The sequence below is a fragment of the Thermobia domestica genome, chromosome 13 (assembly GCF_964235325.1).
Source record: "Thermobia domestica chromosome 13, izTheDome1.hap1.1, whole genome shotgun sequence".
NCBI lineage: Eukaryota > Metazoa > Arthropoda > Insecta > Zygentoma > Lepismatidae > Thermobia > Thermobia domestica.
In genome coordinates, this window is record NC_137466.1 from 98,990,462 (window position 1) to 99,006,672 (window position 16,211).

The window sequence follows — 16,211 nt, forward strand, 5'->3', positions numbered from 1 at the left end:
AGTAGAATATCTTGTCTTATTTATTAGCGGGAATACGAAAACTTTATTTCCTCTCTACGAATTTTTGTTATCGTTTTGTAGCGTTGAGGCAGCCTAGATGAATAAGTACTGAAAACGGAGCTTCCAGCACTTTCCATAAATAAGGAACTTAGGTTCCAAACTAACATTCTTCATAGTGAAGATGATTTTTAGAAAGTAAACTTTATTTTAGAAAAAATAATCTACATGTGAAAAATTAATCTACATGTTACGTGAAAAATGAATCTACAATTTAACGCGAGAAAAGAGGTACACATGCCTGGTACTTCTACTGAGAACTTTGTTCAAAGCAAAGAAAGTAACTCAAAATGATCATCCTTGGTAGTTGAATCGGGAATCTTCCCCTTATGACTCAGAAGATGTTAGGCTACTTCATTTTGCTGTTGGGTGTGGGAACTGGCGTATCACCAAATAATAACTAATAATAATAATAATATTTAATATCAGCATAATTCGTACATACCACCAGTACCATGCGTACCACAGGTTGAGAAGTCCTCCACAAACACATATCCTGGAATCGAACCAGAGGTAAAAATGGTACCATTGAATCACCAAGCCTGTTTTTAAATTAAAATTTAAAAAAAAAAAAAACTTTCTTTCGGAGAAAATTTTGGCAGAAAGTGAAGGGAGGAAGTTACGTAAAGTAAAAGGTTTAACCCTCAAAAATTACACATTTCATCACATTCTATTGTCACTTACTACTGTGTTCTACGGCCAGTAAAAAAAAAAAAAAAAAAAAAAAAAAAAAAAAAAATAATAATAATAATAATAATAATAAAAACCGAAATAGGGTGCGGAAGAAACACTGGTGAAAGTATTCAAGACAACAGTTTTGGCTCTATCTCTAAATAACGGTTCTACGTTTTCCTTTGTTTGTTGTTTCAGAGAGTTACTGGAAAAGTACCAATATGTGCGGAAATTGGCTTGACATGTGCTTACTTAAAGCGTGATATGCTGATAATTTAATATGCGTGTTCCAACTGCGACCCTTTGCACAGGCTTAACCGGAATTAAGTGTAAAACAGAATAACTAACTGAAACACACAAACTCAATATGAGGAGAAAAAATCACTATGTTAATAGGTTCCGTTAATATATATATATATATATATATATATATATATATATATATATATATGGCAGTGTTTTTGTCTTTATGAAATATTTAGTATTCTGTGCGTTACACGGAAGTAAGAGATAAAAATTAGCTTCTTAAAGAAGAAATTGAATGAGAGTTCGGCAATCGAATTAACACTATTTTGCATCAAGGCCACATCTTGAATTCTGAAGGATATTCAGTTTTTCTTGGTGAGGTCATTGTACCAAGTTGTTATTTGTTTTTTTAAGACTACAATTAATGTTAATAATCACGGTGGGTAATAATTACATTGTCATTCTTTTTCGTTTTATTGAACTTTTTTTTTGGGGGGGGGGGAGGGTCCCATCAAGGTTATTAAAGATGAGAATATAGTAAGAGAGATTGAAATAGATAAAGAGTTTGTACGTAAAAACTTACTGTACAATGACACGGCTATTTTCTTAGACACTGCTTTAGTATTATTATTATTATTATTATTATTATTATTATTATTATTATTATTATTATTATTATTATTATTACTATTACTACTAATACAGTTATGGAAGATTAAATAGTGTCCCTTACTTTATATGGAAATGGAAAGCAGTATATTTATACATGAATTTATTCAGAGAGCCTAGAGAAAGGGGAGTATGAAGCATGTCAAAGAATTGAGTTGAGTTGATTTTGAGTTTAACGTCCCGTTTAGCAGCGAGGCTATATGAGACGTGGACCTACTAATTAATGTGGAATCCGAACCACATGAGGTCCCGCCGGGAATCGAGCCCAGGTCTCCCATGCCAAAGGCACGTACATACTCTAACCACTTAGCCATGAAGGAGCTCAGCATATTAAAGAGTTTTCGGGGGAGGGGGAAGAATGAAGAGAAATATTCACATAAAGAATGAGGCGTTCTGAGTAGTAAGAACGAACTCTGAAAACACACACACTAAAGGTTCAAAATAATCGTACATTTTTAAACTGCGTTTTCTGAGGGAAAGAGAAATTGCTACAAACTAAACACACAGGCATATGAGATCTTGCTACCACAGAGCAGTTCAGTATTATCTCTCGTACTCCTCCCGAGCGTTCAGCTTGCACGTAACTTCTGTTGAGTTCGTCGTTACTACCCGGAATACTGCAATTATACAACAAATTTTATTTTTCTAGTTTAAAAAAATATATATAAGAAAGGCTTTTTGGGTCAGTTTGGTGTAATAGCACGCAATTCAGCTTCGTGTAGTAACTACCGTAAGGATCGAGAAAGAGGAAATTTTCTATACCTCTAACAATTTGTAGAAATATCCACGAAAATAGTCGATTCGGTTCAAAGATGTTAAATTCAAGAGATCAGACCTTAACTCCGACCAACTTCACGTAGGCCTGTCTACACTTTGGTTGCCAAGTGGAGGGAGGCAAGTTCCGTAGAGATCATAAACAAAAATATTGAGTGTTCCGCAAATCTCATCCGGTCCAAGTCTCAGGCATTGGTGTAACTATAATATTTTGCTAGAGGGAGATATGAACTTACTTCTGAAAATTGAAAGAACCTTAATTGTGGTCCAACTGTATTCTATGGGGGAAAGAGCCTCTGTCTAGTTATGCCAATGTTCCCAGGTCCCTGTATTTTTTTTTTTTTTTTTTTTTTTTACAAGAAACATATAATGAAAAGCGAGATTAAAAAGAGAGCGAGTTTAATTAAGGTCGATACTTTGCGAAATTCAAGCAAAGTAAACACGAATTCAATCTGTTTGCTCCTCATACACAAATTAGCAAATATCTCGCGTAATTATTGTGCAGATTGTTTTCTTTCTTTGCTTTGAAACGTAACGTCAGCAGCTACGTAGTTGTTAACTTCTTCCTCTCTCTCTCTCTCTCTCTCTCTCTTTGATAGAATCTTGAGTGTAAGTATAGTAGTTATTTTAAGAGGGCGTAGTTAACTTTTCCTGAGTTCATGGAATTTTTCAAACAAGGTCAACTTATAGGCAAATATTTTGTTCCACTTTACGTTTGAAGATAACTTCCTTCATCAACAATATTATCTGTTTTTGAATTAGTGTGACTTTGTGTTTGCTGAAACAAAGTTCATGAGGAATACCTATGTTTGTGTATGTGTGTTCGTGTTCTAAAATAGAAGTGCATTTTTAAGGAGAAAAGGACGCAGAGACGAAAGGGAAGTAACTGGCACGGAATATAAACAAGGGGCAGGGCTTTTGCATATACTGTTTGCCTCTTCGTAGGAAAGGCAATCTGTCTCTTATCAAAACAAGCAAACACGATCGTCGAGGTCAAAAACAGTGCAGATACACACACATACGCACGCTAAGTTTCTATTATACTGTATATAGTCTCTTTGCGTTGTTAAGTCGGAGACATACAGGGTGTGACAAAATTATCTTCCATATTGATACAGTGTGTTATTTCGTCAAAAATTTGTCGAAGGGTCGTATCTCAAAATCTCACTTTTTCAGACATAAAGAAAGAAATAATAATTACGTAGAGAGGAAAACAGTTGAATACGTAATAACTCGTCACCTATTCCAGACAATAATTATGTGGAATTATTGATCAATTATTGCATATTTAACTTTTTCCTCCTGTGTGGAATTATATTTCTTTCTTTATGTCTGAAAAAGTGAAATTTTGAGATACGACCTTTCGTCAAATTTGACGATTTTTGCCATGGTGCTTGGTTTAGTTTTAGTATGACTTCAGACATGGTCACTTCTTTCAACAATCATCTAAGTCTAATATCTTCCATATTTTTTTGAACATTTTATGAGTTTGTTTATTTTTGCATAACACCCTCCAATTGTTCATTATTAGAATAAAATGTTCCAAGTATTACTATTGCTACTACTACTACCACCTACCAATAATAATAATAATAATAATAATAATAATAATAATAATAATAATAATGAAAATCAAAGATAGCAACCAGGGCCTAGAGTTGAACGGCATTCACCAGGTTATGGCATATGCTGATGATGTAAATTTAATAGGGGATGATAGGAGAACAGTAGAAATAAATGCAGAGATCTTATTAAACGCTTGCAGGGACATGGGTTTAGAAGTAAATGCAGAGAAAACTAAATACATGGAAGTGCGTCGGGACCGTAATACGGCAAATTGTGGAGGCGTTAAAATATTAAATAATGCTTTTGATAAAGTAGATACTTTCAAATATTTAGGATCAAGATTAACAGACGAAAATCATATTCACGAAGAAATTAAATGTCGACTAAAAGCAGGGAATTCGTGTTACTATTCGGTTCAAAATCTCTTGTCGTCGCGAATTCTGTCGAGGAATTTGAAGCTTAAAATATATAAAACGATAATCATGCCTGTTGTTCTGTATGGTTGTGAAACATGGTCGCTTACTCTGAGGGAAGAACATAGACTGAAAGTATTTGAGAACAGGATCCTGAGAAGAATATTCGGACCCAAGAGGAACGAGAATGGAGAATGGCGGAAGCTTCATAACGAGGAACTACATAGTTTATACGGTTTACCCAACATTGTTAGGGTCGTCAAGTCTAGGAGGCTTAGGTGGGCAGGTCATGTAGTTAGAATGGAAGAAAGTAGAAACGCTTTCAAAGTCTTGACTGGTAGACCCATAGGAAAACGACCATTAGGAAGACCTAGGCGCAGATGGGAGGACAATATTAAGATGGATCTCGCAGAGATAGGAATACAAAGTAGAAACTGGATGCAATTAGCTAAGGATAGAAGTCAGTGGAGAGCTTTTGTGAACGCGGCACTGAACCTCCGGGTTCCATAGGCCATAGAGTTAGTTAGTTAGTTATAATAATAATAATAATAATAATAATAATAATAATGATTCATTATTTGAATGGGAAATTGTTCAAACTTTAATAATGCTTGAAGCGCAGTTGATGTCCACGTTGAACTCCAAAGCACTAATCAGGAGTCTTTGTAGATAAATTCTTCAACCTCCTACAATATTGAGCGACTCTTAGTTAGGTATTTTCAGTTCTACGTAGCTGAGACAACAAACGTTGCTACTGTATACAAACACTTTTTTGACACTTAACAAAGCTAGTTTAGATCTGATATTAAAGTGTAAGTCACCGCTGCACATCTAGATGCTAAACATATTTTGCAGGAACATTAGCTACTGTTTCTACCAACATTTGTTGACTATCAAGAGAAAGAAAATAAAAACAATATTTTATTGTATTTATTAACAACGATTTGTTAATAAAGGAAAGCATACTTTCGAAAAAAAAAATATTTATTTTATTTTTTTGCTTTTTTTTAGTACGAATTGTATTATTTTCTAAAGAAATCATATTTCTTAAAAAAAAAAAAAAGTTTTACTTCAAGATGTTTTTACATTCAATCAATTTTTGAAATTTGAAGTACAAATTTACGAAGATCTCCTATATATTATACTGTACATGCCAATTCCATAGCATTTCTGGTTGCATAACCAACTAGAATATACAGTTAGTGGAGGCAGTAATAATACGAATACACATTATATACGAATATAAGTAACTATGAAGTATTGTATTACTTTATGAAGTATGAAGTATCAAGTGACTTACGCACGCCGCAATGCAAAATTTAATTCTATGACGCCGGGAAATGAGTTAAAATTGAAGCTGTATGGTTTGAGGATAAAATTGAACCAGAATACTTATGAACCATTTTAATAGGCTAAATACTTATAGTCAGTCGACATTACATGAGTAAAGAAACGAGGATTGACGTTTCAGAACCAATTGCTTTCCGTTCTTTCTTTCGTTTCTTTTTTAATTTGCAGGATATCGATAGCTTATATATTTTCCTTACTTTTTCTTGTTGATAGAAACATAGGGTAGATTATGAGCTCCTTCGTGGCTAGGCGGTTAGCGTACATGTCGTTGGCGTGGGAGGCCCGGGTTCGATTGCCGACGGGAGCTAATGTTTATGGATTCCACGTTAATCAGTATGTCCCCGTCTCATATAGCCTCGCTGCTGAACGGGACGTTAAACTCAATTCAAGAAACACGGATTACTACTATTATGAATTGGATTGTGTTATTTTTCGTAAAGATTTCGTCTCGAAATTGAACACAGGACCTTCTTATTAGAAAACGTATAGGCCTACATTATGCCATTTGTGTCGCCTAACTGGGCTGTTCTGTGAAAATTCTTATGTAGTTTATCATTTGTTTTCGAAGCTTCTTCAAAACTATCTTGTCATTTTTAGCAGTCATTAACATAAAGTAAAAAGTGTGTATACTTATATTATTTCTTCTGCCTTTGTTTTAAATTAGCTTATTGAACCCCGGAAAAAAATAATAAATATTCAGTGACAATGTCTTCAGCACAATAAAATCTATGACTCATTTCCGGTTCGTGGGTGGACAACTATTTTCCATATGCAGAACAGAACTTAACAATATCCATGAGAGACTTCACCGTACAATACCATCCAGTCGTGTTTTCTTTGTTCAGCATTGGAGCGAATTAAACTTTCAAAGAATACTTGTATAGCACGTAGTTTCAGATTTACAACGGATGTAGGCAATAACATTTCTTTCTTATTCGTGCAGAAATTAACTTCTTTTAATCAAGGACAACGAAAGTTCTTTCTTTAAATGTTTTCGTTCATTTTCTTTATTCAATGGAACGTAAATTAAGTAAGAAAAAAAAAAAAAAAAAGAAAAAAAAAACGTTGGTGGGAATTAAGTTCCGAATAACAAATAAAATTCTATGTATAACATATGAGCACATGCTTGTGAAGTTGAACTCGTCAGTGCGAGAGTGTGTGTAAGTTAGTAACTGCTAAGAGGACATTTACCTACCAAAACATACTTTCTTTCCAAAGGTCTTCACACTATGCTTTCCATCAATGTTTCTCATTCTTTCTGTTAAACAAGAATCTTAGAAATGATTTTTTAAAAAAAGGATCGAAAAATTGCAATCTTGGCCAAGAATTTTAGAAATGATCCAAAAAAGTATCAAAAGATTGCAATCTTGGTCAAGAATTTTAGGAATGATCCAAAAACGTATCAAAAGATTACAATCTTGGCCAAGAATTTTAGAAATGATCCAAAAAAGTGTCAAAAGATTGTGATCTTGGCCAAGAATTTTAGAAATGATCCAAAAAAGTATCAAAAGATTGCAATCTTGGCCAAGAATTTTAGAAATGATACAAAAAAGTATCAAAAGATTAAATCTTGGCCAAGAATTTTAGAAATGATTCAAAAAGTATCAAAAGATTGCGATCTTGGCCAATAATTAGTTTTTAGATCAGAGGCCACAAATTTTTTGAAAGGCCCCTAAATTGAGTTTTGTTATTTTCTACGGAGTAACCACATCATACTGAGTTAAATGATAGTTTAGGTTTGGCTACACTATATGTAGTTCTCCAAATAGAAGGCCAACAAGAAAATTTTCGATTGAAATGCATTAGATCTTTTGGCCCAATAACGAAAAAATAACAAATAATATAACAAACTTTTGAATGTGAGCCAGTATTACATAAAGTAATATATTCCGTAAAAAAAAAAAAAAAAAAAAAAAAGCAACATGTCAATTCTTACAGTAATTTAAACAGAAAACCGTAGTTGCGACCCACTAGGAAAGAAAAAAAATGGAATATTTCTGTTAAACGTCCCAGGAGTATACCCTTTTAGTCTAAAGGGGACAATGATAAAGCAAATGAATGAGGATGAAGAATTGGTGGAATGAGAAACTGGGAGAAAACGAGAATACCCCGAGAAAATCCACGGACACGATTTTGTCCATTACAAACTCTTTTGGCTGGGAATCGAACGAAGAACCCCACGCATCAGAGGTAAGCGCTCCACTACTGAGCCACCATGACCCCTTCCCGCTGGAGAAAAAAGACAAAAGGAATGGAAGAGTAGGATAGCTTATTTGCATTATTTGTGATACACTTGGTGCACAGTGACGCTCATCAATATTGTTCGTGAATCAATAATTTTCCCGCTAGATGGCACTGAAAATACCCCATGATTTATCATAGTGAATTCTGCATTGCAATTGAATGTGTAGACCAATTTAAACATTTCGTGAATACGGTTTTGCAATTTTTAGCATCCAGGATTTTTTGGGAATACACCGACAAACTTCGCATACGTATCTAGGCCCTCAATGTAAGAAATAAGTCTGCGACTTTATTAACAACTCCTCATACAGAGACTGGGGACAATTTAAGACAATTAATGGAATATAGTCGTACGATGGTTATCTTAAATTGGCCCAATGTCCGTAATTATGCGATTCCGACCGAAATTGTAGAGTAAGAGCCTGACATACTAAAACTAATACAAAATTTCCCATTTTTCTGTTGCTTGTTTCTCGTAAGTGAAAGGAGATAATGAAATACAACTTACCACAATCATAGCTAATGTTGTTCTACAACAGAAAATATGAACCTAAAGAATTTTCAGTGTTGCCAGCCATAGAAGTTACAGTGTTGCCAGAATAACATTTCCCCAAAATCTAAGTTAAGGCAGCAACTAGAGGAACGAACACAACTGCATTTGATTACGTATCATGTTGTTTTCGAATCCTGTGAACTAGTTTTTAAATAACATTATTACAATCACTGTATGTTTAAACTATTTTGTTTTTTATAAACTAAATACAACTATTACTTAAAAAATAGTTCACAAGATTTCTAAACAACATGATAGTAATCAAATGCAGTTGAGTTCGTTCTTCTAGTCGCTGCCTTAACTTAGAGTTTGGGGAAAATGTTATTTTGGCAACACTGAAAATTTTTTAGGTTCGTATTTTCTGTTGTAGAATAATGTTATCTATGATTGTGGTAAGTTGCATTTTATTATCTCCTTTCATTTATGAAAAACATGCAAAAGAAAACTGGTAAATTTAGTATTATTTTTAGTATGTCTGGCTCTTATTTTTATTTTATTTTATTTTATTTTTGTATCGAGGTCTTGAACACGTATGCGAAGTGTGTCGGTGTATTTCCGAAATACCCGTTTGTTATGAATTGCAAAACCGTATTGCGTTAACAACTGTAACCTCAGTCTGAATGTTAGATAGCATACACATAATTGCTCTGTCGGGTTTTCTCGGGTTATGTGTGCTTTCTCATAATCAATGCTTTGGTTCAGTCATTAGCCTAGGGAATTTGTACTGTAAATTATCATTCCCGATATTCCCCATCATTTTTTATATTGTCTTCTTTTTCACCTTAAAATTCGTATTATATGAGATCTGGGGGGTTTAAAATATGCAGGGGATTGAAATATAGTATAGTGATCGCAACGAGTCCTGAAGCTTTGACTTGGATCTATCGATTTCAACATCCAATAGAACGCGAGGGTGTGTTCTGGTCGTGAACCCCATCCTGGAAATTTTACGTGTGTCGTGTCGTGCTATATGGAGAACATCACCTAATGTAGTGTTCTTGAAATGCTGCTAAGTTTTGTTTAGCAACTTTTGGTTCTATTGTTTTTATCGTTGTGTTATATTTTTACTGTTATTATTGTTGCGATTTAATTCGAATAATTTCTGCCGTTCGTGCTATTGTTCTTTAAGTGCTGTTTCCTTGTCGCTTGTTTATTATATCTTCAAAGTTTGACAACATTGGTTGTGCATTTGTGTAGTTCGACGTTTTCTCAAGTATATGTGTTCGGAAGCCAGCTCTGAATTGTACTAATGTCTTCCTATGTATCACACCTGATGCAAATCAGTTCAATGGTTGGTGTACAACCCAGGCTTCATGAGTCGTTGCGATCACTATAGAACTGGATACTCGAGTAACTAAGTGCATTTCGCTAACTAAACGGGCCCGGCAACGATCTTACTCTGAAGTTGAACACTGCAGAAACATACACCGCAGTTGAACATTTTTATTAAATCCTACGAATAAAACTTCCAATACCAGCTAATAGCTATAACTGCTTTTGCTATTCCTAATCCAATAATTACGCTTTCTTCGTTCCAGAGTTAATGCAGTTAACAATTATAAACAAATTACTATTACAAAACAGTGGTGGGAACTTGGCGACAAGTACAGTGTACTCACAAATGTCATTCATTATATATTGCGAAGTCATTGTTTATGTTTTTATGTTTGTTAGTATAATTAGAACGGAGTTTCGTAATAGCCAATATGTCATAATAATAAAAAAAGGAAGATAAATAAAAAATAATAAAAAAGAAGGCGTAATTGTGTGAAAACTCTCGTAGGCCTATAATATCTGTTGTTTTGTGGTACAAAAGGTGTATGTGACAGCTTTTCAAATGCATGAAAAATGTGCAAGATATACACACAATAAAAAGATAAGATTTTTGAAAAGATTTTGAAAAAGAAGATATCTTATCATTGTAAGTGTTATATTTGCTCAATATTTGGTATTCATTAATGACAATATATTGTGAGAGCCTAAAAATTACCGTTGAGTTGATTATTCGTCAATGAATTAAGAGAGAAAAATGGTACATGTGTTCCGATACATGTTGCTATACGAAACTGATCGTTTTTAGCATTGATTTTAGTGACACAATAGGTATAGATGAAACTAAGAAGTAAATTAAACTGGAATTTTCTTGGTGTTACAGTTCATAATAACTTATGGAGAACGTTTAGTTTGGTGATGTTCTGATATTGGTCCCAACTACCGGTACTGTTATTTTTGCTCTTCTAGTCCGGAATTCTTGAACGAAGATTTTTGAAGGGTTTGATTTCAGTGGTTTCTTTATCAAACCTATTTAATTTTTTTTAGCTTTTTGAAAGTTAAACTTAGTATTCTACAGCTGTAATATTTGTAACTTAAATTTAAGTAATATTATATCTATATAAAATATGACTTCATTTTTACAAAGAAGTACAATCATCATCATCATATGTATTCTGTCATTATTGGGAGGTCAATTGCCACAAACTGAGAAGCTTCCATACTTCAGTCTTTACGAAAGAATTTTCTGTTTTGATACCGCCCTTGAACTCTGTCTCTTTCAATCCCTCTTTCTTTCCAACACATCTGGCACGTTCCTTATGATACAGTTTCTTCACAGCCAATGCCCTAACCAGTTTCTCTTCCTATTCTCAATAATATCTAAAATTGATCTTTTTCATCCCCGCTTTTTGGAACAGTTTCTTATTCAACTTACGTTCGATCCAGCTAAATCTCTTCATTCTTCTCCACATTCACAGTTCAAAAGCCTTCGATTCTCTTTTTATCGCTTTTGCTTAATGTCTGTTTTTTTGCCCCATACTCCACAGGAAGTACTTATGAGTCTTTTCTTAATTTTTGTTTCCAAGACCCACAAAATATTTTTTCTTCCTTCTAAAAGTTTTTTGATCATCCCACGCTCCTTTGGCGTGGAGGACCCGGGTTCGATTCCCGGTGGGAGCTCACGTGTTTCGGATCCAAGTTAAGGTATAGGTCCACGTCTCATGTAGCCTCGCGCTCAAAGGAATGCTAAACTCAAAATCAAATCAAATTAAATCCCTGCTTTTATTTCACATTCACACCTACTGTCCTCACTAATAACACTGCCCGGTCATCGAGAAAAAAAGGGATATTTCAACAGGCTTACAGAAGAAACCACTTAAACCAATTAAATTCCTGTTGATTTGAAATAAACTAATAATCGAAGATCGCTTAGGCATGACTCCTTGTTATACACGTTCAATGTTGCTGCTCTAGAGCTCCTTTTGGTCCTTCAGTCACTTTTTGAGAAGCCGCAAACATGAGATTGAGACGTATGGGTTTTGTACGCTGGCTACGACAGACATATCACTCATTAATAACGCACAAAACAAATACATATCCTTCCTAAACTAGAAATAGGTCAGGAGTGTAGCATAGGGGTCAACTCTTACACTTATATAAGAATATATAAGAAGTGCACGGATTATTCTTTAATTATTGGTTCAACGTGTCTTTAGCCAAAATTTGAATATTCATCTCCTAAAGCTGATAAAATTATTTTCAATACTATCCCTTTGTTCAAAATACACTGGGAAAATAGGGAATACGTGCTGCCATCTGTTGGTGGTTAGTGCTCCTTTTTAACAATCCTTGAATACATAAATAAATAGATTTATGTGAAAACATTCTTTTGATAATAATGTCATTTACCGTTCGCCATATTGAATTTCGTATGACGTCATATATTCAGTGTCGCTCCTAGGTTTGCTATTAATCTATTAACACATGCCCAGATACAGATTCTCAAGGTAAAAACCCCCATAAGCAAATCTGTCTTCGGCTTGATAATGGGCCGAATTAATGATTGCGAACCAATTATGGTCCGACAATATCCAATACATTAGGTGGCAATTTGCTCATGGTGATATATTCAGCGTTAGAAATATATAATATTTGACTCCCACGTTGATTACGAATTTCTAAATCTAAATTTTCTTTAAAAAAAAAAAAAAAACTACGAGTTTAATACACAAAATAACTACGTGCCACACAAAATACAAGTAAAAAAAAGAAAAAGCAACGAAGATAAGAATATGATTACTGTTAAGTAATTAGTTGATACAAAGCATAGAATGTTATAATTTGCTTTCTTGAAATACCACTTTGTTATGCATACCTTGAATAAGAGAAAATATATATGAATAATCAGTGAAGTAGATAACCAACCTGTTCTGAGTTCCTTTGCCCCTATCTCTCTAAAGTTTTTACGTTAAACACAGGCAGTAGAGAAACAGTCGTTTACCCTTCTTGTGCTTTTATCAGTGTAATTTGTTTTTTGAGTTGATTATTCTTTGCTCCTTAAAGAAGAAAAAAATAGTACTTCCTCTTTAAGAAAAAGATAGAGGAAATTATGTAGAAACATACTGATAAACATTCTGAAACGAATTGATAATGTATGAATATGGTTCACAAACTTGAACAGTTCTTAATGAATATGAATTAAACTTGTAACTTAGCAATTCTAGAAGGTTTTCCCCCGGCAGGGAGGACTTTGAATACGGTGATGGGGGGGGGGGGGAATGAAAATAATATTGTGACAGTACTAGAGTACCTGGATTGAGCATGAACGGAGATAAGGGGAAATTTCTCACCGCTCATTCCCTGATTATAACATTTATGGCAGAAATGTTAGTGTCGAGAATATTTCAATAGCTGCTACCAGTGGCGTATTTAGGAGGGATTCCGGGCTTAAGACCCCCCCCCCGAAATCTTACTTACTATAGTAAATTATATGAAATATCTTACAGAATTTTCACATTTTCAGGCAACGCCCCTCCCCGAAACAAAATCGTAAATACGCCACTGGCTGCTACTATGGACAACACAATATAGTGTTAGTTTTCAAAGATATTTCTTATCGATGAAAAACTTATATTCCAAGTAATTAGTACGCATGCCTTTTGCATGTGATCATGAGTTCGATGCACGATGGATACACATGTAGTTCGGATCACGTTAGTTAAACCTCATTATATGTATATAGCTTCAGTGCTGAGAACAAATTTGTGTTCCATTCACTTAACCCATGAGTATTCTTTAGAAATATGTAATGTTCAGACATGTCGAAGGTGAAATAATGTGAATTTGATAGGATATCCATAAATATCCATTTTGAACACTGTTTATGCGTCATTGATGGAAATGGCGTACGGTACTTGAAACATGAAAAAGTTTTTGCTTCTGATTTATATTTACTGATTTTATAGTAATATACAGGCTTGTCTGTTAAATGCTTGACCATGTAAGTTTACGATTGTAAGTCTCTTTCGATAGAAAATTCTGCATTTGTAATATGCATATTATTAAGCTTTTCCTTATTGTTTTAATTACATTATCTCTATTTTGTTTTTCAGGATGTTTTCTCCAGTCCAACACCGGCAAGCATTTTGAAATTTTCTTCGTGCCTTCAATCTGTGATGCTTCTCATGGAATGTCCAGTGTGCCTTGAAACTATCCCTCCTCCAGCACATCAGTGTTGCAATGGTCATCTAATATGTCGTCGATGTCAGTCCAAAAGCGATAGATGCCCCGTATGCCGAGTACATTTTTCGCGAACACGAAGTCTCTTCGCAGACCAGGTAATTGCAACAATTCGAGATACTTTTGGACTGGTTCTTAAAAATGAAACTAAATCGCCTGTTGCTCCAACCAAATTGAAACATCGACTGTTTTTCTTCAAAAGGCATTCGATTCCAAGTAATTCGTCGTCATCTTCATCAGCAAATGGAACGGCAACCGGTAACAACAGCAAGAAATCATCTAACACAACTCCTGTTCAAGTGGTGGTAGTTCCAACAAACATCAATACAGCTGTCATTGGTAGGGAGCCAGAAACTATGTCCATGAAATCCTCATCATCACCATCATCGACTTCAAATGGAAATGTTAGACCAAGAACTTTCTCAAAAGTAGAAGCTGTCACCACAGGAAGATGTTCCAGATTATCCCAAAGCGGAGGAACTGATATCACTGGTTCTCCAAAAATCAAAAACGTTAATTTTGGATTTTCTGCACCATCCACACCAGAAAACTTATCTGATGACGACAATAACAGTCAAAAAGATTTTGTGTCCTCTGATATACAAGAAGAATATTATTGTCCCATTTCAGATGAATGCTCGAAAGTTAATGGTTTATGCCCAGTTGTTATGAAGCATATCCAAACTCAACACGAAGGTCCAATCATACAATATTTCTCTTCAAGATTTACTCTTCACTTACCGTCTGAACTACACTACAACGAATCAACTATTACTTCAATTTCGACTGAAAATAAAACCTTCTTCGTAAAGTTTGTTGACGATAAGTTATCTAAACAAGTACTAGTATGGGCGTGGATAGTCGGTGATGATAAGGACGCTAAGAGTTTTATGTTAGAGGTTATACTACAAGGAAGTAATTCTGACAACAGGGCTAACTTATGTTCCCCTGTATTATCTCTTTCTTCCAATTCTTTCTCACAAATTAGAGAAAAGAAATCTTGTATTGTAATTGAAGAAAATTTGTTTAACAGGTACTCTAAGCTTGATGTTAGTGGTAAGAAAAGATTGGAAATTATTGTGCGTATTCATACTTTACAATCGGAGTCTGATGATTTGTAATTCTATAACGAAAAAAAAAAAAAAAAAAAAAAAGAATGAAACCAAAGATGATAATAAAACTTGCATTGCACTGTGTTAAATTTGCACCATTAAGTACAAGGGAATCTTGCTTGCTTTTGCTTGGAATCTACTGGCATATTTTTGCTAGTAATACGTATACATAAGAAATCGAAATAAATACCAGAGACTTGTAGTTATCACATTGAATAGAAGCATTAAGTACTGTAATTTGTGCTATAACGTAGCTATAACGCATACATGTGTATGGAACTATCGTGTTCTGTTCAATAACCTACTAATAATTGTAATGTAGACGTCGAGTCTGAAAAGTGTTCTTGTACAGACGCAATTATGTACTGTGTAGACTATACTGATGCTATTGAGCAGTATCAACATATGAGTCGGATATTTGCCAATCAGCGATAACAGTGACAAGAGCATTTAAGTTAATGTATTTTTTTGTTAATGTAGATACAATTTATTACCAATATGTGTCATGTATATTTTACATTTTCTTTTTTTTTAAATCTCTAGTCATCTGTATTTGTATTTCGAAACTGTAATGCTATATTTACCAGCTATAACTAGTAAAACTGATACACTATGTTACTTCGTCAGCGTTTAGGAGTTCTAGTTGTTAATATTGAAGATAAAAGTGATTATCTTCTGTTCACAGTTAACTATGTATTCGCTATATGTACAAGAATTTCATTATTTGTATCTTGGTGAATTACTTTTTCTTTTTGTTATACGATACAAAAAATATATATATATATATTTTAATCGTATTGCAATTATAACATTATGAAAACTATTTGTATACGCTTTGAACTGAAATATTTGTGATAATAATAATGAATTTATTTCTCATTTTTTTATGGTTTTCTTTGAACTTCCTTGTGATGATTTAGAATGTGACATGCAAGTTATTCAACACCACTTAATTTGTGTACGTGAAAATCAAAATACACAGTATTTTGCATTCAAATTATTATTATTTTCGGCGCCAAATCTCCTTGGTGAATTGTACGTTCT

The 16,211-nt window shown here is 34.0% G+C and overlaps 1 protein-coding gene across 1 annotated transcript in view; it reads left to right on the forward strand.

The window, feature by feature from the left end:
• Window positions 1-15,212, forward strand: part of LOC145668382 (uncharacterized) — a 43,685-nt gene extending 28,473 nt beyond the window's left edge. The window contains exon 2 of the mRNA XM_081736171.1: window positions 13,929-15,212. Within this exon, the coding sequence (XP_081592297.1) occupies window positions 13,929-15,176 (1,248 nt within the window). The 3' untranslated portion in view covers window positions 15,177-15,212. The remainder of the gene's footprint in view (window positions 1-13,928) is intronic.
• Window positions 15,213-16,211: the final 999 nt, after the last annotated feature.